The sequence below is a fragment of the Hemiscyllium ocellatum genome, chromosome 26, assembly GCF_020745735.1.
Source record: "Hemiscyllium ocellatum isolate sHemOce1 chromosome 26, sHemOce1.pat.X.cur, whole genome shotgun sequence".
NCBI lineage: Eukaryota > Metazoa > Chordata > Chondrichthyes > Orectolobiformes > Hemiscylliidae > Hemiscyllium > Hemiscyllium ocellatum.
Window position 1 is genome coordinate 13,533,358 of NC_083426.1, and position 27,242 is coordinate 13,560,599.

General features: G+C 40.8%; 1 protein-coding gene across 1 annotated transcript in view; it reads right to left on the bottom strand.

Moving 5' to 3' along the window:
* Window positions 1-371: 371 nt before the first annotated feature.
* Window positions 372-27,242, bottom strand: part of LOC132828348 (Krueppel-like factor 15) — a 44,230-nt gene continuing 17,359 nt past the window's right edge. The window contains exons 2-3 of the mRNA XM_060845372.1: window positions 14,964-16,066; window positions 372-5,430 (exon numbers count right to left, since the gene is read on the bottom strand). Coding sequence (XP_060701355.1) covers window positions 5,262-5,430; window positions 14,964-15,931 — 1,137 coding nt within the window. The 5' untranslated portion in view covers window positions 15,932-16,066 and the 3' untranslated portion in view covers window positions 372-5,261. The remainder of the gene's footprint in view (window positions 5,431-14,963; window positions 16,067-27,242) is intronic.

The following is a 27,242-nucleotide window of genomic DNA, read 5'->3' on the forward strand; positions in this document are numbered from 1 at the left end:
TATGACTCTAAGCTGCCACCTACAATTCTATTGTCAATGGGCTGACATCTGTAATGAAGCTGAGATGGATTATCCACTCAGCACTTCTAACTAAAGATTGTTGCAAATGTTTCAGCCTTATCTTTTGCACTGATGCGTTGGGCTGTTCTATCATTGACAATGGGATATTTACGTCGCTGTTTAATTGTCTACTATCATTCACAACTGGACGTGGCAGGACTGAAGAACATAAATCCGATGTGGTAGGTGTGGAATCACTTCATTCCATTGCTGTTGGCACACAAGTAGCCCTAAGATGTAACTTCACCATTGGCACAACTTTGATCATTAGGTATTCTTTATTGAAACATTTGTACAAAAACAGTTGCTAAACACCCAGCCATTGCAACACCCTAATCAAAAAGATTAGATCAGATCTACTAATTTATTGAAATAAAAATATACACAGTGTTATGTTGCATTTACGTGATCTCTTCGTTCAAAAAAAAAGCAAACACCATGACAGATGTGTGTTTACTGGGAAGCAGCTTGCAATGACCGCATTGAACTTCTTTGCTGTGTGCACAGTAAAATGTTCAGGAACAAAGTCAGTGGCAGGAAAAATTATTTTAAAGAAAAACTGCTTCAGTCTAAATTAAATTGTGTTCTTGAAGATTATCTACAAGATCTTCTGGCGATGCTGAATTTGATAGCCTACTAGTGAACAAAATTTCTGACAGTTACCTTTACTGTGAAAAAAACTAGACAGCAAGGAAAATATAGACTCTACAAGCACTATTCACATTATCAGACATTTTTACAACATTTACAGTGTACCATTACTTTGTTCTATGCTGCTTGGTTAAAATCACTTGCATATTCATTATACAGATCCTAATAATAAAGATTTGGATTAAACCCATGTATCCAGGGCTATCTATACAATTTGTGTATCTACCCCACATTAAAGGACGTTAGGAAAGCCAAACCAAAAGATGACTCAGAAGTGGAGGCATGCTACAAAGGCAAACTTAATAAGTGAGGATATTCTAAGCCAATCACTTGATAGCAACGTTCCATGTAGGTAGGGCTCAGATTAGTAATTTCAATCTGCTTTGGTAAATGATTAGCCTCAGCAGCCAGTTTATTGTCCAATACCGAACAACACGAGCATAAAGGTGGAACCATAAAGGCCGATCAAGCTTCAAAAACAGAAATTGCTGAGAAAGCTCTGGCAGCACCTGCAGAGTTAACATTTCGGGTTGAATGACCCTTCGTCAGAACTTGTTCTAAGGAAAGGTCACTTAACCCAAAATGTTAACTCCGATTTCTCTCCACAGGGGCTGTCAGACCTGTTGAGCTTTTCCAGCAATTTCTATTTTTATCTCTGATTTGCAGCATCCGCAGTTCTTTTGGTTGTTATTAAGCTTATCAAGATTATCTCCATTTACTAAATTTGCAGTGAAACTGCATACGTGTTTGCAATATCATCACTCATCACATGAAAGCTTCCCTCCAGTATGGGCTTCACTGAAATTGGCATTCATGCCTTTTAATTTGTAACTACAACAGAAAATGGGGACATAGCAAAGTATGCAAGAGTGATATGACATAGGGTTTCCAATGAATTAACTTTTCAAATTTTATAAATTAAAATTTTATGACATTTCTGAAGATGGACTAATTATCATCATCTTATCTCAATCTACAAGCGACTTCACTTAAAAGGCTTTGTCGGTTTTCTTTGGGTTGCAGCACTTCATTGACCTTCAGTTGGAATTCTTCCGACAAAGCTTTCCCCGATTCAACTTACTGTGTTTCTCTTGAGGTGGCAACAAGTTATAGCACTGTCCCACAGACACTGGCAACCCTCTTGTAGTTCTGTGCAACCACTGTTTGTGTGCAAATATCCACAGTTCACTCGTCTGCCAACATCCATTGTGTGGGAACCCTCCTGGTAAGTGAATAAAGTTCACTTGTATGTTGTTGATAAATTCCAAGCATAGCTTTCTCAGACACAAATCATAACCTGCAATTTAAATCACACCCATGCCATTTTCTTTTACACAAGAACAATTCATTCCAATACACCCAAAACCCTTTTCTAGACAAGGCTGTCCAAGTAAACCTTTTAGTAATTGTGTCCCCAGTGATTTTCACTTATGCTGTACAACACTAAGACATCCAAGTATAGGTCCATAATTCAAGTAAGCACCACACCTGCAATAGGCCAGCATGGTTAGGTTTGATTCCAGTCTCAGGTGACTGTCTGTGTGGAGTTTGCACATTCTGCCCAAGTCTGCGTGGGTTTCCTCCAGGTGCTCTGGTTTCCTCCCACAGTCCAAAAACATGCAGGTTAGGTGAATTAGCCATGCTAATATTGCCCATAGTGTTCAGTGATGTGTAGGTAAGGTGCATTAGCTTTGGGTGAATGTAGAATAGTAGGGGAATGGGTCTTGGTGGGTTATTCCTCGGTGGGTCACTGTGGACTTGTAGGGCCGAATGGCTTGTTTCCACACTGTAGGGATTCTATGATTTTTTTAAGGCAAGGGGGAATATAACTGCGATAATTGGATTTTAAAAGTTTGACCGAGAGAGATCAAGGATAAATGGTCATTACCTATGAATCGGAGTTCTGCGATATCAGGAAAAGCTTCTTCATACTTAATGTAGTGAAAATCTAGAACACCCTTCCCTCAAATTGCTATTGAGGATAGATCAATTAAAGTTTTCAAAACTCAGATTGATTGATTTTTGTTCGCTAAGAGTACTAAGGAATATGGAACCAAGGGGGTAAATATTGTCAAGGTACAGATCAGCTTCAGTGCAAACTGAATGGTGGAGAAAGGCTTGAGAAACTTAAAGGACACACTCCTGGTCATATGCTCTCTAATGGTTACATGCAAAATTAAAGTCTGAGAAGTGACAAGTTCCAGTTTTGAGGCTCCAAGAAGTAAACAATTGTAGAACAAATGATGCAAAGTACTCAACAAAATTCATTGGTTGGATTCGATGAGGTGGATTGGCTTATGGAAAACGCAAGCACAATTAATTTTGAAGTTTGAGTAAATGACTATTATTTTTAAGAGTTTCTGGAGCTTGGGGTTAAGGTGCACTATTTCTCAAAAGGACTTGATGAGAAATTTGAGTGAAGCATAAATGATTTTTGACTGGTTAGCTGCAAAAATGTTAGTTATTGATAGAAAAAGTTAAGACCAGGTGGCAAGATTGCATTAATGAAAACTAAATGAAGTTAAATACGAGGTCTTGGGGCACAATAGGCAGTATCGCTTCCTCTCAGCAGCAAGTTCCCTGGGCTTGAGCTAATGTCCAGACTTAATGGCCAAGGAAGGCATGTTCATAACATGGGCAAAACAGACTATCTACTTCAAAACCCTTCCAACAAATCAATGGCAGGAGGCAAGAGCATCAACTGTGTGATGGAAAAATGTTCCAGCTTCTACTGGCACTGACAACATGCATGTTGTCACAGCAACTTGGACTCCCTACATGAAGTGTAGCACCATTACTAAATAGCAAACAGGTGATTGTTTAAAAAAAAATGCAATGTATACAACTGAATAGAATACCTTACGATAATTCTATGGATAATCCCCCATATAGCCTTGTCATAGTAAAACCATTTCATCATTCAACATGTATCTAGATGCTAAAATGCACTGGATTTAGGAAGCTAGGAAGCAGACATCTGTTCTCTCTGCCTGGAAAGGGCATGGAGAGTCTGCACCAAGAGCTCTGGTGATGCAATGGCTAAGAGGCTTAGGTTAATCCCACCTCCTCCAGAGGTCTGTCATAACGTCCCTGAACAAGTTGATTAGAGAAAAAAAAATCTACAACCTCTACCACAGTTTCAATTGACAGAAATCAGAGTTCCTTGCAGTGGCTGGCAGGAGAAGACAGCAACACCCCCCTACAATAGCAAGTTTTGAGAAGGTTTGTAGCTCAGGTTGAGGTTCTGGATGTAGGTTTGCTCACTGAGCTGGAAGGTTCTTTTTCAGATATTTCATCACCATACCAGGTGACATCACAGTGAGCTTCCAGACGAAGCACTGGTGGTATAGCTCACCTTCTATTTGTGTTCAGGTTTCCTTGGGCTGGTGATGTCACTTCCTGTTCTTTTTCTCAGGGGCTGGTCAATGTATTTGTAGATAGAATTCCAGTTGGAATGCCATGCTTCTAGGAATTCTCAAGTGTGTGTCTCTATTTGGCTTGTCTTAGGATGGATGTGTAAGGATACTAGTGAGAATGAGTCATGTCTTTTTGTGGTGAGTTGATGTTAATGTATCCTGGTGGCTAGTTTTCTGCCTGTTTTTCCAATGTATGTCGGACAAACTAGTACCTTTACAAACAGATGAGGAAGGACACCACTTCGACTGGGACAACACATCCATCCACAGCACAGTGTGAAACTGCAGTCATGTGTAAGCTAGAATGTGGTTTACTATTCCAGACACTAGCTGAAAATGAGCCGATATTTCGAATTCAATTTCACAACTTATTATTCTTTTATGCTTCTCCAGTAGTGACCATCTATTATCAAACTTAAACGCTAATCCTGTGGATTGCGAGCAGTGAACCCTTGCATGCACAATACTCTTGAAGTGCCTGTGTGGTAACCTTCACATTTGTTGCATTGCTGATGGTACCTCAGGGGAACAATTGATTATGGAACTGGCTTAGTTACTAATAAACTATTGTACCTACAGCACAGAGGGGAACATTCAGATCATCCTGCCTGTGCCAGCTCTTTAAACAGTTATCCAAATTATTCACACTAAGTTGTTCCTTCACTACCATTTTCTCTTCTTCAGATACTCATTCAACCTTTTTCTTTTGAAAGCTACTTGTGAATCTACACCCTTTCAGGAATTCCAAATTATAAACAACTTATTGCATAAAGAAATTCTCAAATCTCCCATCTATATCTCATCAATCCCATGTTATATTTACCTGTGGAGTCCTTGACATTGATTTCTCTACACTGACATCTCATCAGCCCAAAGAGTCGATACTACAATGATAAATATGAACCAACCAACCTTTCTGAAGTCATGAAGTGAGGATGAGTAAAATTTACATTAGAAATGCAATTCATTTGTTACTTCGAGAAATAACTTTTCAAACTGAGTGTTAAAACCCATTCCCACCCACATTCAAAGACTACGGACACATATTAATAATTGTGATATCTTCTGTACATTCCATTTACAGTTCAATGGCTCTGGTATACTTTCCGATAAAAGGAGACAGACAGCCAAATGTTAACTGGCTGTTCTAGTTATTCTGCCATTTCTTAGTCCCCGATGTACTTTCACATGTTTGGATAAGTGATCGCTGCGGGCAAATTTCTTCTCACAGATGTGACACTGGTATGGCTTCACTCCAGAATGGGAGCGTTTGTGTCTGGATAACTCATCTGAACGAGAAAACCTGCAGAATTTCAAGAAGATAGAAATTACTGACGGTAGAACATTAGCGAAAAACTTCAATGCAACGTGAAGAAGAAAGTTGACAGAATATTCATTGGCATCACAATGTTATTGAACAATATGTGACAAGAGGGTCCTCTTATGAATAAATAGGAAATTTGTTTTAATGTTGCAGTTCTGTGAAATGAGAAATGACAGCACAATTTCCAAGTTTTCGTCAGAAGAAATGGACTGTCATTGCAATGTATTTGGAGATTATTCTGTTACAAAGTGGTTATGATCAGAAATATCTGGTATTGGTACAACAAAATTAAAACATTTGGAGCATAGAAGTGCATGTCGCTGTTAACATTATCCCTGAATAGACAGACTTTTTAATGTCACTGTGCTTGTCTGCCAGTTGGACGGCACATTTCATAGAATTCCCTACAGTGTGGAAACAGGCCATTTGGCCCAACAAGCCCACATTGACCCTCCGAAGAGTAACCCACCCAGACTCATTCGCCTAACTAACACACCTAACCCCTACACATGCCTGAATACTTTGGGCAATTTAGCATTACCAATCTACACAACCTGTACATCTTGGGACTGAGGGAGGAAACTGGAGTACCCGGCAGAAACCCACACAGACACAGGGAAAATGTGCAAGTTCCATACAGATAGTTGCCCGAGCTGGAATCGAACCCGGGTCCTGAGCACTGCGCCATCCCACGCTGACTCAGTGGTTAGCACTGTTGCATCACTGGTACCCAGGTTTGATTCGACACTTGGGTGACTGTATGGAATTTGCACATTGCCCCTGTGTCTACGCGGCTTTCCTCCAGGGCTTTGGTTTCCTCCCACAGTCCCAAAATGTGCAGGTTAGGTGGACTGTTAGGCTAGATTGCCCATAGTGTCCAGGAACATGCAGGCTAGGTGGATTATCCATGGGAAAGGTGAGGTTACAGAGATAGGTTTTGGGTTGGGGGTTGGGGGGGTTACAACAGTCTTTGGAGGATCGGTATGAACTTAATGGGCCACATGGCTTGCTTCCATACTGTAGGGATTCTATAAATTACTGTGATAGAGAGTTATCGTCTGGCTTTGCATTTATAGCACAAACTGTTAGACTATAGTAGGAATGTGTTGGATCAAATGGCAGATGACATGCTTTTTCCTTGCTCTGTACTGGCTCAAAACCTCTAATGTCCTGCAGCTCTGATTGAAATGCGATGCGATTCGAAATGTTAACTGTGTTTCTCTCGCCACGGATTCATTCCAATCTGCTATGTGATTCTAGCATTTTCTGTTTTTAAATCTGAACATATTTGGCCTTTTGAACAGCTCCTGAAGTGTATGTGGGTGGGAAAGCAAAAAGCTTGCATTAACAAGCTACATAATCTAACAACATTTATCAAGTGGAGAGAATAGGAAGGCTGCTGAAAAATCTGACAAAGAACTACCTGAATAGTATTAAAAGTGTAATATTATTTTTGACAATGATTGCCTCCTTACTATTTTGGGGAGTACTCAGGAACAATAACCAGTTCTCCACTCCCACCACCCAAGTGCAATAAAAAACTGAAACAGTGGTGCCAACTGTAGGGCCACTGCATTCATTACCTCTGAGTGAGTGAGTGAGTACAAGTGAGTGTAAACTCAAAGGGCATTCAAACATCATGGCAATGTGCTTGGCTAGCCTCAACTCTCTCAAAATACAGTAATCTCAATTGACACCTTGCATTTATATTGGTAGTAAAATATCCCAACACCCTTCACTGAGTGTCAGGCAACATTTGACACACGAGTCAAAGGAGGAGATACCCAGAGCAGTGGGTTTTACAGGATATAGAATGGCAGTGTGGTTTAGAGAAAGAATTCCAGAGTTAATGTCCTTGACATCAGGAAGCATGACAATGGTGGAGGTGAAGAAAGTAGGCATTGCAGTCCTCTAACTCTTGCACAGACCTCTTGGATGGTCATGTGGGTGGACCTTCACCAGATGAGGGAGAAGAGAGAGATGAGTGGTATGGAGGTGGAATTAAGCTATCTCTATGATGGAAAGGTAGTGGAATCAAATTCTGTTTCAGGTCAACTTGGATGCTGAGTTTGCAATTAGATTTCCAATGGCTCTGCATGAAACTGAATGAACCTAGGTACCTTGTAGACTCAACATACAAACACACAAATTTGAAGCAAACTTTAATTGTCCTCTCAAGCCTGCTCCAGTATTCAATGAGATCACAGCTGGTCAGATTTTAATCTTATGCTGCCTACCCCCGATAACGTCTAACTCCCTTTGTTAGTGAGGAACCCATCTACTTCTGCCTTAAGAAAACGCCCAGCCAATTCAGAGCAGCAATCAACAGTAAACAATTTCATTATTTTGCTAAAATATTTGAAAATGTGAATGGAAGTCATATTCAATTTTACAGCACTGGGTCAATTACACCTTAAGCAGTGTTCCTAGGGAGTCAGGTGAGATACTCCTACATTGATGGCAGTATAAAACAAAACGTTTTCAGTCTGCAAGGTGACTTTGCAGATGATAAACTGCTTTCTTAGTTTATCTTCTAATTTACACTGACAAGAAACAAGTCAAGATTAGTAAAATACAAATTTCAGTTTGATACCGGGATGTCTTCACACAAAGTGATCGATAGGTAGGGTGGATTCCAAGTTAAATCAGTGTAAATGAAAACCTTGGAATAACTTAAAAACCTTTTGTAGGCCTGATGCTGCCTGATCCAGACAGCAGAGTAGATCCTCTGCCCTCTAAGACCTTTAGAGGAAGTTTAATGTTTTTAAAAACCTTTTTGGATATGATTTAACACCCTCCTAGTCAGGTGGGACTTGAACCTGGACTTTCTGGCCCATGGTTATTAATCATAGTGAAAGAGGTAAAGAAAAACCCAGAGAATGGATCTTCTCTACCAAGAGCAAAGAAAAAGGGGAGATAAACAAGGACAGGCTGTTTTGGGGAGGTGAAAAGCAAGAGAGGTGTAGGTGGGGGAAGCATAAGCAGTATATAAGGAATTTGGAGAACAGACCTAATGCAGTCAGTTTCTGGAGTTACAGAATTCAATACTGAGGCTGCAGCTGTGAAGTATCTGAACAGAAAATGAGACAAATGTTGTTTGAAAATGAATATAGTCATAGGCAGGTTTTCTGTGATAATTAGCAGGGATTACACAGGAGTCTTGTGACCCTGACAAGTAAAATTATCTTAAGGCTCTAACTCACAGAACTTCTTTAAAATAGGAACATTCAAGCAGAGCATCTCGTGTTTCACAAGGTAGATTACAATTTTGTAGCATTATTAAAACAGCAAGGGTTGGGTAGTTTGCAAGAATATACAAAACAGGTTCACATTAGACTACTTGTACAATCTTAAAGAACTGGGTGGCACGGTTGCACAGTGGTTAGAGACCCGGGTTCAATTCCCGACTCAGGCGACTGACTGTGTGGAGTTTGCATGTTCTCCCGTGTCTGCGTGGGTTTCCTCCGGGTGCTCCGGTTTCCACCCACAGTCCAAAGATGTGCAGGTCAGGTGAATTGGCCATGCTAAAATGCCCATAGTGTTAGGTAAAGGGGTAAATGTAGAGGAATGGGTGGGTTGCGCTTCGGCGGGTTGGTGTGGACTTGTTGGGCCGAAGGGCCTGTTTCCACACTGTAAGTAATCTAATCTAAATCTATGTTGTGTCACTGCTAATCCAAAGTTATATTTTGAGTAGGAGGGAGTCACTCAGTAAACCTGCAACAGGGAGATTATCACATGACAAATCATGTGAGACAGCAACTTGTACCATCGTGAACAGATTAATTTCTGCTTTTTGCTGGAACAAGACAAACAGACGCTGCCTAAAAATGGCAGCATGTTGGGAAAGCCAAAATGTGGTCTCAACTCCAAACAAAAAAAGCAACAAACATCTATTTGGATTATTTGGATGTGCCCAGTGTTGGGATCCATTATTAAGGTTAGGTAGTGTAAGAAACTTTATTGTTAGGTAGTGCTCACGTAAGGTAGTATTAGCAAGTCTGGAACTTGTTAGCTTCACTAGGCAGCAGTAAGCCATTATGTTACACTAAGAACAGACTGAAAAGCTGATGGCATAGCCTGAAGAGGCCCCAGGGAGGGTGAGAGATAACAGGACATTGGAGCCGTGTCAAAATGCACGTAGCTCAAACTGAGGTAATAGAATGTTATCAGGTGAGAACCAATGACATACCAAAATTCTGCATTTTACCAAATAAGGATGTAACTCTGGAATGTGAGAGAACAAAAGGATAGACAAATTAAAATATAGTCAGAAGGCGCCTTCTCCAGTGAGCTAGACACCTCACTATACTGTGTACGATTCTCTCTCATTAAACCTGTTTATACTTTTAATCAGATCTGGTGTCTCTCTCCTCCAAACGAACATGGGGACAGAAGTCCTGTCCCAACACCAGCCACTCTAAGGTTTTATCACTTAATATTAGCAAGTTTCGAGAAGATTTTTAGCTCAGGTTGAGGTTTTGGATGTAGGTGGTGATGTTATTTCCTGTGGTGAAGTCACTTCCTGTTCCTTTTCTCAGGGGGTAGACCCAAAGAAACCCAAATATATAAACAGAAAGCAGGAATTTTCAGTATTGCTTCGCATGAGGTCCACTGAAGATGTTACCTAGTAAGGTAACAAACGTCTGTAAATGAACCTTTCAGTTCAGCGAGCAAATCTACATCCAAAACTTTATATTCCTAATTCCAGCACACACTTTACAAAAGATTTATCTTTTTACTTTTGGATGAATTCCTTTACTCGCGTTGTCACACACCAATTCTTAAACCTTCAACAATCATGCTCCATAACCTGCCACAATTTACAAGAGTTCTTTCTCTGGACATATTCCTCCTCTGCAACTCTACTGCCTGTTTATGAGTAGTTTTGTATTTTAGCTGTAGCCCTAAGAGAGCAATACTAAAGTTCTCCATCAACTCATTCCAGGCAAGGCTGGCAGTTATTGCTCCGATTTAACGGAGTGATTGGCTAGGTCAGTTCAGACGGCATTAAGATGGCCTTATAGAGCCATAGAGATGTACAGCATGGAAACAGACTCTTCGGTCCAACCCGTCCATGCCGACCAGATATCCCAACCCAATCTAGTCCCACCTGCCAGCACCTGGCCCATATCCCTCCAAACCCTTCCTATTCATATATCCATCCAAATACCTCTTAAATGTCGCAATTGAACCAGCCTCCACCACTTCTTGCAGCTCATTCCATACACGTACCACCCTCTGTGTGAAAACATTGTTCCTTAGGTCTCTTTTATATCTTGCCCCTCTCACCCAAAATCTATCTCCTCTAGTTCTGGACTCCCTGATCCCAGGGAAAAGATTTTGCCTATTTACCCTATCAATGCCCCTCATAATTTTGTAAACCTCTTTAAAGGTCACCCCTCAGCCTCCAACGTTGCAGGGAAAACAGCCCCAGCCTGTTCAGCCTTTCCCTATAACTCAAATCCTCCAACCCTGGCAACATCCTTGTAAATCTTTTCTGAACCCTTTCAAGTTTTACAACATCTTTCCAATAGGAATTGCATGCAATATTCCAACAGTGGCCTAACCAATGTCCTGTACAGCCGTAACATGACCTCCCAACTCCTGTACTCAATACTCTGACCAATAAAAGAAAGCATAACAAAAACATTCTTCACTATCCTATCTACCTGCGACTCCACTTTCAAGGAGTTATGAACCTGCACTCCGAGGTCTCTTTGTTCAGCAACACTCCCTACGACCTTACCATTAAGTGTATAAGTCCTGCTAAGATTTGCTTTCCCAAAATGCAGCACCTCACATTTATCTGAATTAAACTCCATCTGCCACTTCTCAGCCCATTGGCCCACCTGGTCAATATCCTGTTGTAATCTGAGGGAACCCTCTTCGCTGTCCACTACACCTCCAATTATGGTGTCATCTGCAAAATTACTAACTGTACCTCTTATGCTCGCTTCCAAATCCTATATGTGAATGACAAAAAGTAAAGAATCCTTGTGGCACTCTACTGGTCACAGGCCTCCAGTCTGAAAAGCAACCCTCCACCACCACCTTCTATCTTTGAGCCAGTTCTGCATCCAAATGGCTAGTTCTCCCTGTATTCCATGAGATCTAACCTTGCTAATCAGTGTCCCATGGGGAACGCCTTACTGAAGTCCAAATAGATCACATCTACCGCTCTGCCCTCATCAATCCTCTTTGTTATGTTACTTCTTCAAAAAACACAATCAAGCTTGTGAGACATGATTTCCCACGCACAAAGCCATGTTGACTCTCCCTAATCAGTCCTTACCTTTCCAAATACATGTACATCCTGTCCCTCAGGATTCCCTCCAACAACTTGCCCACTACTGAGGTCAGGCTCACTGGTCGAAAGTTCCCTGGCCTTACCACCCTTCTTAAACAGTGGCACCACATTAGCCAACCTCCAGTCTTCCGGCATCTCACCTGTGACTATCGATCATACAAATATCTCAGCAAGAGGCCCAGCAATCACTTCTCTAGCTTCCCACAGAATTCTAGGGTACAGCCGATCAGGTCCTGGGGATATACCACCTTTACCTGTTTCAAGACATCCAGCACTTCCTCCTCTGTAATCTGGGCATTTTGCAAGAAGTCACCATCCACTTCCCCACATTCTATATCGTCCATAATCTTTTCCACAGTAAATACTGATGCAAAAAAAAATTTAGTATCTCCCTCCATTTTCTGTGGCTCCACACAAAAGAAGTGCCACTAATATGAAAACCCTCACTCCAGCCGTCACAAGCATTCTTGTTGCAACAGTGCTTCATATTGCGAGATTATATCCTGTCGTAGTTCTTCAACATGATTCTTGGTGGTGGAAATCTACCCTGTCTGCTCTGCAAAACAAGAACAACTTTGCCACAAACTTTCCAGTCTTGAGCAATTTCTCAATGTGAAGGAGGCCTTATACAAATGAACAATGGTAAACCTGTTTCATGTTCTGTGTAAGACAGTGGGGGTGGCTGAAGAAAAATAGCAGATGTAGGTTGACATTACACACCTTTTGAGAATTGATGTTACTAGCAGAACTAATGCCACCATATTTTAACCACAACTGGTTTAGAGACCAAGGCGGTATCACACTTACTTCAAATGATGTCTGCTGACTTCCTTACCTCAGTCAAGACATCAATGTTATAAACACATTGCTTGGACTTAATTTTTGAATAATTGTGGAAATATTTCAAGTTTCGTGAAAATACCAGGAGTGATTTCTTTAAAAGATGTTATTGAAAGTTCATGGAATTTAGAGATTCCTTTTAAAGTTAAAAAGGCTGTGTGTAAATCTCATGGCTGGTGAAAACTGCCGTCTTTTGCGGTAGACCTTTCCTGGGGCTGTTTGGAACAGTGACTGACTTTGGAAACAAGCTCCCTTTATCTGGTTCAGTTGGAGGATAGCCTGCTAAGAACAAGTAGAGCTGGAGGAAAGCTTGCAAAGAGCAAGAGCCAGCTGGTGGTTTAATTTTCAGAAATCAGAACAATCTTGTTGAGTTCAGAGTGAAACCCATCTGTTCTTTTGAAACAGTGATTGAGAAATATCTCAAGGATTTTATTTTTTGAGCAATCAGTCTCTGCAGGATTTCAGCACTGTGCATGATTAGTGACTTGAACATACCTGTCAGCACATGTGAGTAACACACTCTGGAACATCTTAGATATGTTCTCATCAATTTATTCAAAGATGTTATTAAACTGTGGACTTGAATCCAGACTTCCTGGCTCAGAGATAGGGACACTATCACTACATCACTACAGGCCTCCTTTGGAACATTTTACACTTTAACCATTTGCCTTTGGGAATTATCCACTGGCTGAAATATTTATTTTTCAGAAAGCCAATTTGACGGAAAGGATTGGGTTATGTTGGGATTGAGTGATTAGCATTTATACTTCCATATTAGTGTATACGTTAATTAATTTTATTTCAATAATAAACCAATAACTGTTTTAAATAAATAACATGGTTGAAAGATCTTGTTTAAATTTGAATACAAAACATTTAATTGGTCAGCTTGGCAACTGGAAAAAGTATTTTTATTTTACACTGTGACCTAGAGTGACTGTGCACCCTTCCAACCCCTGCCATAACAAGCTGAATACTTCAGGTCATCAACAAAAGGTAAACATCAGTGTCCACTTTTTAAAAAAACTTTCAGATGAATGAGAACAATTCTAAGTTAGGGGTGTAAGCATGTCATTTGGCCCCTCAAGCCCACTCTGTCATTTGAGATTATGATTGATCTGATTATAATCCCAATTGCTCACTCCATCTCTATCCATGATAACCTTTCACACCCTGCTTACTAAGAATCAATCCTTTACCTTTTTTAAACTTTGCTTCCACTGTCTTTAGATGTGGAAAATTGCAAATCATTGCAATCCTCAGAAAGAATTTTAAGCAATAAGCAATCCAACAGGATCAGGCTTTTGAACAAATCAATGTAATTTCCAATTCCTAGAGTTTTTAAATGCAAGTTCGCAATTGACAAGTGAATGCTTTGTTTTGTCCGCATTGCTTTTCCCAGCCTCATTGCTGCCACCAAACCACTGATGGCTGGTCAAATCCATCCTCCAACATCCATCACCACCTTCCCACTTTACTGTTGTAACCGCCTCCATTCATGCACTTTTGGTGACAGAATGGGAGAATTTTTAGGAGGGATTTCGGAACCTTGTCTCAAACCTGGGTGATGGGCTAAGTAGTTATATGAAAACCAAAACTGCAATTCTGATGGTTTGGAATAAATAACAAACCAAAAGCTATGGTTTGTTGCGGGTCCAATTTTGAGACCAACATCCTTCCCATCATGCTATATTTCTCCAGCAGGCTGGAATGGATGCTAATGTAGTTAGCATTCTGAAAGTCTGGGCTTGAACATGATTGAGGACTACATCCATAAATGGTTTGATTCTGTCTCATGAGCTTAACTCATCAAAACACATCCACTTCCTAAGAAGGTAAAAGCAGACATAGAAATCACATGATTACAGCAAGTCAGCCAGTATTTCAAATATAATTGTACTTTTCCAACATAGGTCTGGCTGAAATTTTTAAAAATCTTGTAGTCATCTCTTAACTTAAAAATGGAAGATTCATTTATTATCGAGGATGGTGCACATGAGAAATTAAGACAAATAGAATCGCAGGGTAGGGTGATGAGTCAACCATGGAACACATGGAACACAGCCCCCATTTTAAAGTCTACATCATTCTTTTAAAAAACAAACAAAATGAATTACTGTTAAATAGAAAGTTTAAAAGGACTTGGGAAGCAGAGTTTCCTTGCAATACTGATGAGCTGAGAGGTGCAGGAAGGTGTTAAATCAGAACTATTTCTGTTGCATGTTCCCCCTAAGCTACAGGCATGGGAAGCTTTTTATAAATGGAATAAAATGGATACAGAAATGTGACAAAAGGAGAAAGCAAAATTCAGGTCTACATAAGCACGCTCATTAACATGTTAACGGATATATAATCAACTTACCGCCATCCACAATCTGGCCAAGTGCATGAGTAAGGTTTCTCCCCTGTGTGACGCCTGTAGTGGGCCTTTAAATGGCTGCTTTTGGTATACATCTTGTTACATCCCGGGAATGAGCACTTATGCACTCTGATTACATCAGCAGATTTCTGAAGCTTCTGGGTGGCCTCAACCACATTCACCAAGCTACCAACAGCCACAGACCTGGCTGCTATTGGCAGGGGTGCAATTTTTACAAACTGGCGGGTTGTAGTGTTTGGTGGAGTCTGTGCCCGCTGAGGCACCAAGGCAAAGGCTTGGCCCTGGACATTAACCACGAACTGAGTCAATTTGACGCTGCTTGGAGTTTGTGTGGTTGGGCATGCACTAGGCACGTGGACAGGCTGAAGCTGAAGAATCATGGGAACATTCCCAGTCGCAGCTGTGACAGTCACCTCTGGAGCTGATCCAAGCCCAGTGCTGTCTGAAGACGACAAAAAACATTCATTGGATTCTAATGAAAAGTCACCCAAAGCTTCTGATTTCACCTCCACTTTTATTTCTGTGGTGGCACTGTTTTCCGCAAGTCCATCTTTGACGATTTCCATTTTTTCTTTCAAGAATTCTTCAATTTCCTCTAATGTGGGAATAAAGTCCCCCGGCAAAGTGGGGCTAAAGTCAGGCATTTTCACCTGTGCCTCAAACACCTCGGAACAACCTTCAGAGGCTGTGGTTTGTTGCGGGTCCAGTTTTGAGACCAACATCCTTCCCAACATGCTATATTTCTCCAGCAGGCTGGAGTGGACACTGATGTAGTTAGCATCCTGGGAGTCTGGGCTTGAACACGATCGAGGGCTACATCCATCACTGCCACCGTCTTCCAGCAATGATGCATTTGATGCCAATTCGCCATGTTGTCCACTACAGTCACTCCCTGAAGGTGTCAGCAGGTCAGTAATACACAGTGGCTCACTGTGGTTTAATGAGACCATTTGCCTTCCAAGCTCCAACTTATTAAAAAAAATACAGTACAGTAATAAAAACAAAACCTCAGCGAATTGAAGAAACGGTGCTGTGTGTTTCAGAGCTCAGCGTCAGTAACTCCCCATTACAAATTAAATTTTCATCTGTAAGGAAATTAGAAAAAAGTAAATTAAAACAAGTTTATTAAGTGCAAAAATAATTTTAAGTCATGGTGAACTTGTCCACACACCAATGTATCTTCTGTTTTTCAGAAACAGGGCTCTTCTTTTACAATCAATGAAGTGTTATGGGCTATAATAAACACAACGTACTGAAATTATCTAACAGGTTGGGCAGCATCTGAAGAGAGAGACAGAGAGTTAACATTTCAGTTCAATGATCCTGGGCTACTCAGTTATATTTCAAGAAATAATGATAGCTGTTCTTATTTTTAAAAGTGAAAGAAAATGCTTCTTAATTTCAGACCAAAGTTCCTAATTTCTCCAGAAAATAACAATGTGGTTACCCAGGTGTACTTGATGCTAATGCTGCTGCACAAAATAATTTTTTTTTAAAAATCAACATCTTGGGGGTGGGGGGGTCACCATTGACCAGAAATTGAACAGGACCAGCCACATGAATACTGTGGCAACAACAGCATATCAGAGACTAGGAATACTGTAAAAAGCAACTCACCTCCTGACTCCCCAAAGCCTGTTTACCACCTACAAGGCATAAGTCAGGTGTGTAATGGAACATTCCCCACTTGCCTGGATGGCTGCAGCTTTAACAACACTTAAGACACTTAAAGCATCCAGAACAAAGCAGCCTCTGCTCGACTGACAATCACTGGACACAAGTAGAATCTAAGCACCCAGTGACATTTGGGGTTAGACTAAGGGTCTACACATTGTTTGTAGCAGTTGCACACAAAGTTGGCCATAAGGATGTGAACATTTTTCCCCTCGCTGTGGTTCATGATGTCCCTGCAGACAAGATCCATTTCTGACCTCCAGATAAGGCAGAGGGCTCAGATGACTGCTGCAGTGCAGGCTCAGGGAGTCAGCCACACCTGTGCCATGTACTGCAAGGTACAGAGCACCTTATACTTAGTAACCAGGTTTTTTTTTAAACCTGCAAAGATAGAGCAGTGGTTCCACATATACAGTTTCCTTTTTCCTCCGTGATGTGCTCCTCCCAGTTTTCACTGCATGCTCCGAATCATATGTCTATAGCTTCAGAAATGGATGGTGAAGGAGAAAAGTGACCAGTTAGACCAGTTCCTATTGAACATATTCGAAGAGTGGCTCTGCTTCTCCAGCACCATAGTCAGGCAGCATCCGAGTAGCAGGGGTATCGATGCTTCAGGCGTAAGCACTTCATAGTGAAGAGCTTATGCTCGAAACGTCGATACCCTTACTCCTCTAATGCTGCCTGACCGGCTGTGCTTCTCCAACACCATACTCCCCGATTCTGATCTCCCGGATCTGCAATGCTCATTTTCTCCCATAGAACACAGCCTCACTCTTGCCTTGATGTATCCTGGCTCCCAAGGTCATGTTAAATTGGTCGTAGATGCTCATGAGACTGTGCATCAATGGCATCAAATTTATGTACAGCGAGGATTTGACCTGCAGGCTCCACATCCTTCCTGATGGACTTGGCATAAGTCTCTGTACAACACCCAAGCATGGCAGGAGAAAGACAGCAACCCTGTCTGACTCTAGATTTGATCTGGAAACCTTTTGATTTCCACTCAGACAATGGCATTCATACTTATGTTTGTGTAGAGCAGTCAGATCCAATTGTGGATTCCCTCCCCATTTCAGTTAGCGCATCTATCCTGTACATGTGTGATATTTTGTCTCTGACAATTACTGCTCAATCAGTCCCACTGGAACCTTGCATCTGGCAAACTAGCTGAGGACAGAGGCAGGCAAGTGCGTCACATTCTCCAACAGTCAACAATTGGCTGACAACATCTGTTTGGGCAACACACCAGAGAGTCACTGGCACATACAAAAACACACAACACAAGCTTGAATTTGTGACTTCGGGGAGAGAGAGAGAGAGAGAGAGAAAAAAAATTACTGCCGCATACATGCAGATGGCACAGCTTCATAGTATTTACTATTTGTGATGTAATGTGTGAGATTTGTCTCATATAATTTGTTTGGATTTTTGATTTTGACCTTGTGGCATAGAAGTTGTGTGTGTCTGAAGGTGTTGTTTAAAGTGGAGAATATTAACTCTGGTGTATAAAGCTGGCAGGAAGAGATGATCAGATTGTTAAGACCTGGAATTGAACTCTTTGTTAAATTAAATGTAGAGGGGTGATAGAGAAGGAACTTCTCTCTGGTGACAGTACTGTGAAGAGGTGATCTGTAAAGCAGCATTTTGGGGATTATAGTTTTATTACAGGTTTTGAAATCTTTAAACCTGCAAATAGTTTGATTTATACAATTTTACTTGCATTTCATTTTGCATAGTATCTTTTGTTTTATTGTTACAGCAAAATATGCCATATAGCATACTCATGTTTCAATGAGAGCCTACTTTTTTTAAAACCAAAACAACAAGAAATAATCTGTCAGGTTTCATTTTAGCATTGGACTTGCCTGGTCATAGCACCAGCTGGGATTATAACAATGCACTCCACCTCATTTTTCTTCTGTACCTTTTGCCATATGATCCAACAAGGCAACACCAGAACTGGGCTCACTTTAAAGTATGCTGCCTTTTTCTTTCTCAACTCCTGTATTTAGTTGCTAATGGAACAGGAATCAATTGTTTGGTCCTTGAGCTGGCTTTGCTTCATAAGCTGTTCAACTGTAGAGCAAACTGACACAATCTCAAGGGAGCGAGCATAATACTGCCTTTGAAACAGGTGGTCTGAAGTCATAAGCTCACCTCCCAGAAACCGATATTCCATCATCCTTAGATTCTAGCTCTTGGAGCTGTCCTATAGCAAACTTTCTTACATTAATTAATGCCTTGCAATATAATCATCTTGTCCCTCTGACTTTTATTGAGCTGCACAATAGCAATACGTCAAAGTAGAAAGGGCTTAAAGCACAAATGTCAAAAAGTAAACACACAATTTGACTTGGTGAGAATAATGAGGAAATGCAGACTTTGAAACTTCTTGTCAAGTAAGATATATAGGCGTTGTGGGCAAGGACTTGAAATTCAACTTTTTATGTTGAAAAATGAACTTATTACACAAAACTAAATTTTTGCTAAACATTTCATCCAACACTACTATCAGGTCTAGGGTTCCCTTCTCCAAGAAAAAGAAAGTTATAACCATTTAATAAACCATTCAGGGTGACACGGTGGCTCAGTGGTTAGCACTGCTACCTCACAGCGCCAGGGACCCGGGTTTGATTCCCAACTTGGGCGACTGTCTGTGTGGAGTTTGCACATTCTCCCAGTGTCTGCGTGGGTTTCCCCCGGGTACTCCGGTTTCCTCCCATAATCCAAAAATGTGCAGGTTAGGTGAATTGGCTGTGCTAAATTGCCCATAGTGTTAGGTGCGTTAGTCAGGGGTAAATATCGGGTAGGGGACAGGGTCTGGGTGAGTTGCTCTTCAGAGGGTTGACATGGACTTGTTGGGCCACAAGGGTTGTTTCCATACTGTAGGGAATCTAACCTAAACAGTGTCCCCTCATTAAAAGAAGGGGGCTCCCACTTGTTTTACTATAGCAGAAATAAATTGAGTAGGTTTGAAAAGCAGATCCATTTCTTACGATACAGATTAAAACTTTTACATAGGTTATTTCAATACTGCTTTCCAATGGACTATAATAAGATATCAGAACGGGAATGGACCATTCAGCCCCTCTAACCTGTACTCAATTCAATAGGATCATGGCTGATCCAATGTTCCCTCATGTCCACTTTCCTGCCCTTCCCCCATAATCCTCGATTCCCCTACGGATCAAAGATTTATCTCAGCCTGTGGCAAAGTGTTCCAAAGACTCAATCCTCAGAAAAGATCCTCCCCAACTCAGTGTCAATCACCTCTCATCCTTCTAAACTCCAGTGAATAGAGTCCCAAAAATTGTATCGCCTTTGCTCATAAGGAAATCCCTCCATACCAGGGATCATCCTCATAAGCTTTCTCTGAACTGCTTCCAATGAAATGATACCGTTCCTTACGGGTCAAAACCTGTTCACAGTACTCCAGAAAGTTATGTTGCAGCTGTAAAAGACTTTAGTGAGGCCACATTTGGAATACTGCATCCATTCTGGTTGCCACATTATAGGAAGGATATGGGGGTCTCAGCGAGGATACAAAACAGGTTTACTAGGATGCTGCTTGGATTGGGGTGTATTAACTATAAGGAGGGTTGAACAAACTTGGATTGTTCATGCCAGAACATCGATGGCTGAAGAGCATCATGACAGAAATATACAGAATTATGAAAGGCATTGATAAGGTGGGAATAGCAAATATTAGGGGGCATAGGTTTAAAACAAGAGGAGAGAAGATTAAAGGAGATATGTAAGGAAAGTGTGCTTTTAAAAGCACAGAGTGTGGCAAGTACCTGGAATGCACTGCAGGCGGAGATAGTAGAAGTGGACACAATACCAATGTCTGAAGAAGCATTAAGACAGACACATGAACAGGCAGGGAACAGAGGGAGACTGACTATGTGAAGGCAGATGAGATTGTTTAGAATGGCATCATGGTCTGCACAGCCACAGTGTGCTGAAAGGCCTGTTCCTGTGTTCTACTGTTCTATGTGTTCTCACCTGCACCTTTCATGGGTCTAGCCGAAATTAATCTCTGTTGTAACAAGAAAGCAGCATTTTAAACATTAGCACCTAGTAAATAGATCACGAGGGATGTTCATGCATTCACATGCATTGGTTTATCATTTCAAATAGTGTTTCAGAAGGGGTCCTAATTATTTACATAGAATTACAGTGTCCACAGCACAGTAACAGACCATTTCGCCCAACTGACTAATTCAGGTTCTATTTGAATAAACATTTCTAAAATATTTCTTTACAGGGACATTGCTAGAGCCAATTGCTAAGAATAGATCGATAAAGATCTTGAAAAATGTCAGCTGAATACAGACAGCATAAACTTTCAAAGGGCTTGATAAATCTGACATTTTTGAAGAGGGGGTTAAATTAGCGGACAGGGGAATGTTGGGTGTACTTGTATGGAATGAGCTGCCAGAAGTAGTACTAGAGGCTAGTACAATTGTACCATTTAAAAGGCATCTAGATGGATATATGAATAGGAAGGGCTTGGAGGGATATGGGCTGCGTGCTAGCAGGTGGGACTAGACTGGGTTGGGTTATCTGGTTGACATGGACAAGTTGGACTGAAGGGTCTGTTTCCATATTGTACATCTCTACGACTCTATATTGGAGAATCTATTGAGATATGCTGCGTTTCCTGAACTCTCACCACCAGAAAGCCCTTAGGAGGAGGATAATCTAATAGCAAAGTTGTTACATAGCAACATAGAATTTAACCCTTCAATCCTGCTCCACCATTGTATAAAAACATAGTTGATCAAGTTGCACTCTGAACTCCTTTTTCCTGTCTGCCCCCCCATAATCTCAACTCCCTTGTTGATCACACAATCCATCCAACTCTGCCTTAACTACCACCTGATGAAGTAGCGGCACTCCGAAAGCTAGTGCTTCCAGTTAAACCTGTTGAACTATAACCTGGTGTTGTGTGATTTTTAACTTTGACTTAACTAAGTGCTTTCTGCAGAACAGCATTCCGCATATAAGCAAGCCTCTTCAGCTGAAAGCAGAGACTTTTTAATTCTTGAACTGTGTCATCTTGAACTAGATTTTCCGACAAGGAAAAGGTTCTTCCCCCTAACCACCATATCAATGTTTTGATAAGATTACCCTTTCATTATTACAAATGCCAATGGGTACTGGCCTAACTTGTTCAATCTTTCATCATATGATATACCCTTCACTCCAGGAAATAGATGAATAAACTACCTCTAATATAATTAATCTTTTCACTTACAAGATGACCAAATCAAACCCAATACTTCAGATATGGTGCCACTAAGGCCCTCTACATCAGTAAAATGTTCCCACTTTTAATTCTCATTGCCCCTGGCACAAGCAACAATTTTCATCTGTCTTCCTTATCAGTTGCTGGACCTGCATTTTAACATTGAGACTCATGCACCAAATTCCCTCTGTAGCATAGAATTCTGCAATCTCTCAAGTTCAAATCTTCCCACATCACCGCCAAATTTTACCCATTCACTGATTTTTGTCCATATCCCTTTTCAGACACTACCTCCTTCTGACCACTTACATCCAAATCTATCTTGGTATTACCAAATTACAGGAATAAACTGTTAATTCCCTATCATGCTAATGTCTTTCCACCTCTATCATGAGCTTTCATTTTGCATAGTAACATTTGATACGGAACCTTCTCAAACACATTTGGAAGTCCAAGTACACCTCTACAAGTTCCTCGTTATCCACCTTAATTGTTCCTTACTTTTAAAAAAAATCTGATAAACTAGTTAAACATGATTTTCTTTTCATAAAGCTACATTGACTCGACTCAGTCATGATGATTTTCTAAGTATCCTGCTATAATCTTCTCAATGATAGATTCCAGCAACTTTGCTTTGACAAATACTAGGCACACCACACATTTTCTGGAATTTCTACCTCTTTTTAAATACCAAAGACCTTTCGATATTCAGGTCCTAGTTTTGGTCATCCAGCAACAGGGTCACTTTAAACATTCCTATTGGGAGCAAGCCATTCAGTCTCATTCAATAAGATCATGGCAAATCCAGTTACAATTCAAATCTACATTCCTGTCTGTTTCTGATAACCCTTCACACCTATTAAATAGTTCACTGTTACAATTCAGATACAGAGCCTGTGCCTCCATTGCAAAAATAGTGAAACAATCTCTGGCTTTATCTGCTGGGTATACAATTATTTTTGTACACTTAAACCCTTCTGGTCAGACTGGTTCTCATTATTCAAATTTGCTCTTCTACTTCAGTCCTTCCCTTTGATTTACCACATCTCCTCTCACAATTCCCATCCTCCCCACTCCCTCCATCATTTAGTTTGGTTGCTGACTAATTATGGCAATCAATTTTTAATCAATAAGTCTGCAACAGTGGTATGTTTGATGTTCTAAGATAATTCAGGAAATAGGTTGTGCTCCAGTTGGAAGGGTCACAATTTTTCTTTGCATAAGGTGTGATCTATGTTCGATGTCATGTGGTGATTTTTTTGTCCTGGGCTGTAGACGCTGGTTCATTGAATTCCTTCAAATAACCAAAGGATCTGTTTCTTACTGTATGATTCTATGCATACTGAATCTGTCTTTGACTGAGGTGTTATCATGTCCTATGACAGGTAAGTGATTCAGTGCTGAGTGATCTCCTAGACCAGTTTCAGCTGCCCAGACAGTTAGGAGAGGAATTGTCCAGATCTTCTCCAGTATGCTTGAATTTTTATTTGAGTTTTCACTTTAGCCAAAAGCTCAGATGATTTCTGCCATGGTGGAAAATGTTTATTGTGATAAACAAGGTTGTGTGGGGCTGATTGGATGGACCCAGTCAAAAATTGTTTGGATGTCATGTATCAAATTGCATGAGACCAGCCTCTCTCTCAACGTTGGCAAAACTAAAGAACTGATCATTGACCTCAGAAAGAAAAGAGGAGAACACACTCCCATCTACATCAACAGAACTGAGGCTGAGAGGGTGGACAGCATCAGGTTCCTTGGAGTGACCATAATCAACAACCTGTCATGGACTTCCCATGTAGATGCGATGGTCATGAAGGCACAACAATGCCTCTTCTTCCTCAAGGCAGCTCAGGGAATGTGGCATGTCCATAGGGATCCTCACCAACCTTTACAGATGCCCTATTGAAAGCGTACTGTCCAAGTGCATAACGACCTGGTATAGCAACTGCTGTGCCCAGGACCACGAGAAACTACTGAAGGTGGTGTGCAGAGCCCAGACCGTCACTGATGCCAACCTTCAGTCCACAGACTCCATTTACATTGCTCATCGCCACGGAAAGGCTGCCAACATCTTAAAGACCCATTGCAGCCCATTAATGATCTCCTCCAACCTCTCCAGAAGATATAGAAGCCTGAACACATGCACCAGTAGGTTCAGGGACAGCTTCTTCTTGGCTGTTATGAGACTAACGAATGGACTGTCTAGCCTCAATTCATGTTGATCTCGTCTAGCACACAGCCTGTGCATAGTAACACGTATGCCTTTGTCTAAGTTTTTTTTACAACCTTACAACACTATATGTTACTGATATTTCCTAGGAAATCGCATTCATAGAATTACTGTTCATTCACTGAAGAACCCAAGCTCTAACCCTTCTAACTTTCCCAAGAAAGTCCCCCAATCATCAGGAAAGATTTGTCCAATTTCAGTTCTTCAGACAAAGTAAACTGGCCCGGCTTATTTGTTACTAATTTTCTCTAGCTACATACTGTTCACATTTGACAAGTAATAAAAAGACTTGTCCACAAATTTTACTCCCATTATTTTCTCCATTGATATTTTTAAGAATAAATGAAGTTGTTTATCTGGCCAAATTGTTAAGGACTCATTTTCACAGAAAATTGCACTTCCAGTTAACTCAATGCCACCACAGTTACCTCACTTAGTAAAGCAGCTTTGTGACGAACAACTGAATAGACTCAGTCAATGCTGTCTAATTAATAAATTAAAGCCAGGATGGAGTAAAAATGCAAGGTCCTGGATATCTGTCATATGCCAGAAAATACTTGACGTTCTGTTCACAGCCAGAGGAAGTAGAGAAACAGTGACAGATATTGAGATCAAAAAACAAAATTAGAGCTGGGAGAGGTGCAATTTAGCCCCAAATTTCTTTTGTATTTAACTCTCCAGTTCAGGGATTTTCACTGAATGAGCAACTCCCTCACTCCACCCTCATTAAAAATGCAAACAAAATCAATAAAGTGCCTTGACAACTGCGTCACCAGTCAGCTAAAATAAACAAGAAATTTCTCAGCATGTTACAAAATGATCATAAAACCGCTTCTCACAGATGGTAGTAATCTGGTGAGACTGTCCAATAATTTTAAGAGTCATAGAGATGTACAGCATGGAAACACACCCCTTCGGTCCAACTTATCCATGCCAACCAGATATCCCAAATTAATCTAGTCCTACTTGCCAGCACGTGGCCCATGTCTGTCTAAACCCTTCCTATTCGTTTACCCATCCTTTTAAATGTTACAATTGTACCAGCCTCCACCACCTCTCTGGTAACATATTTTATACATGCACTACTCTCTGCGTGAAAATGTAGTCCTTTAGGTCTCTTTTAAATCTTACCCCTCTCACCTTAAACCCTCTAGTTTTGGACTCCCTTGCCCTGGGAAAAGAAAACCTTGGCTCTTCCCCCTATCCATGCCCCTCATCATTTTATAAGTTTCTATAAGGTCACCCATCAGCTTTCGACGCTCCAGAGAAAATAGCCCCAGCTAATCAGCCTCTCCCTACAGCTGAAACCCTCCAACCCTGGCAAAATCCTTGTAAACCTGTTCTGAACTCCTTCAAGTTTCACATCTTTCTTCCCATAGCAGGGATACCATAATTTTATAGAGTATTCCAAAAGTGGCCTAACTAACGTCCTGTACAGCCGCAACATAACCTCCCAACTCCGATACTCAATACACTGACCAATCAAAGCAAGCATACCAAATGCCTTCTTAACTGTCCTGTCTACCTGCGACTCCACTTTCAAGGAAGTATGAACCTGCACTCCAAGGTCTCTTTGTTCAGCAACACTCCCCAGGACCTTACCATTAAATGTATAAGTCATGTCCTGATTTGCCTTTCCAAAACGTAACACCTCACATTTATCTAATTTAAACACCATCTGCCACTCTTTGGCCCATTTGATGAAGGTCCCATTGTACTCTGAAGTAACCTTCTTGGATCTCCACTACACTGCAAATGTGTTGCTGGTCAAAGCACAGCAGGCCAGGCAGCATCTCAGGAATAGAGAATTCGACGTTTCGAGCATAAGCCCTTCATCAGGAATAATGAATTCACCCCTGATGAAGGGCTTATGCTCGAAACGTTGAATTCTCTGTTCCTGAGATGCTGCCTGGCCTGCTGTGCTTTGACCAGCAACACATTTGCAGCTGTGATCTCCAGCATCTGCAGACCTCATTTTTTACTCTCCACTACACTACCAATTTTGGTGTAATCTGTAAACTTACTAACTATACCTCCTATGTTCACATCCAAATCATTTATATAAATACTGTAATATACTTATATCTTCGTGAAATATTTTTTGTAATTTCAAGAGAGCTTGTGTCCACACCTCCTCTAATGAATCTAGTTGCAAAGCCTTGTGCAATAAAGTCAGCATGGAATTTTTATTTTCTTCCACCTTTTCTATCCTTTTTGTTCTCTTTAACTCACCTTTCCCGAACAGAGGAAACATTTTGTCTGCAGAGTTACACAGCTGAGCAATGAGCATCAGCAAGCAGAGGAGGTGGGTTTAAGGAAACAGGGCAAAAAAAAAGTGACAGCAGAAGGAATGTGTTTCTCTCAATTAGTGATGATTTACTTTGTGAAAAAGATTACGGAAACAGATTCAATGTATCTTTCAACGGGAAATCTAATAAATACTTGAAAGAGAAAGAAAGACTGCATGGCTATGAGGACAGGTAGGGGAAAGAGACTGATTGAATATTTCTTTGAAGAAGCCTACACAATGTCATGATGAGCCAAATGGTCTCATTCAACACTATGATTCTGCCATTCGATAAATTCCAGGGGCTATGTCATACATAGCACTACTAAACCCAAACCATTTTTAAGAAATGCTAAAATCGAAGGCAATTATTTCAGTGAGAAATATCGGAATTTTCTAGCTTCATACAGTCTAATCCTGGATTTGAGATAAACATCTTACATTTTCAACGGGACATCCTTTTAGATGATTAGACTTTCTCCTCTCTTCAATCAAGTTAAAAACCACCAGAAAAAGTGGTCTGGACCTCTGTGCACGTGAGTAATCACAATAGTCAGGGGCCATTGGACTGCCAACAGGATCCAGACTAATTTTAGTTCTCTTCAGTCCAGGTGTTTTGAAAGCGTCAATTGTATTCTGCTGCTGCGGCAACAGACTCAGCATGAAACAGGAAACTACCAAGAACTACAACACAACTGAGAAATAGCATGACAATATGACCATGTGAACAGCACTCACTCATCACCAATGTCTAAAATTATAATGCAACAAGTCAATCTATGTTGAATTAGTTAATCCTGCTCCTTGGATGCTGCCTGA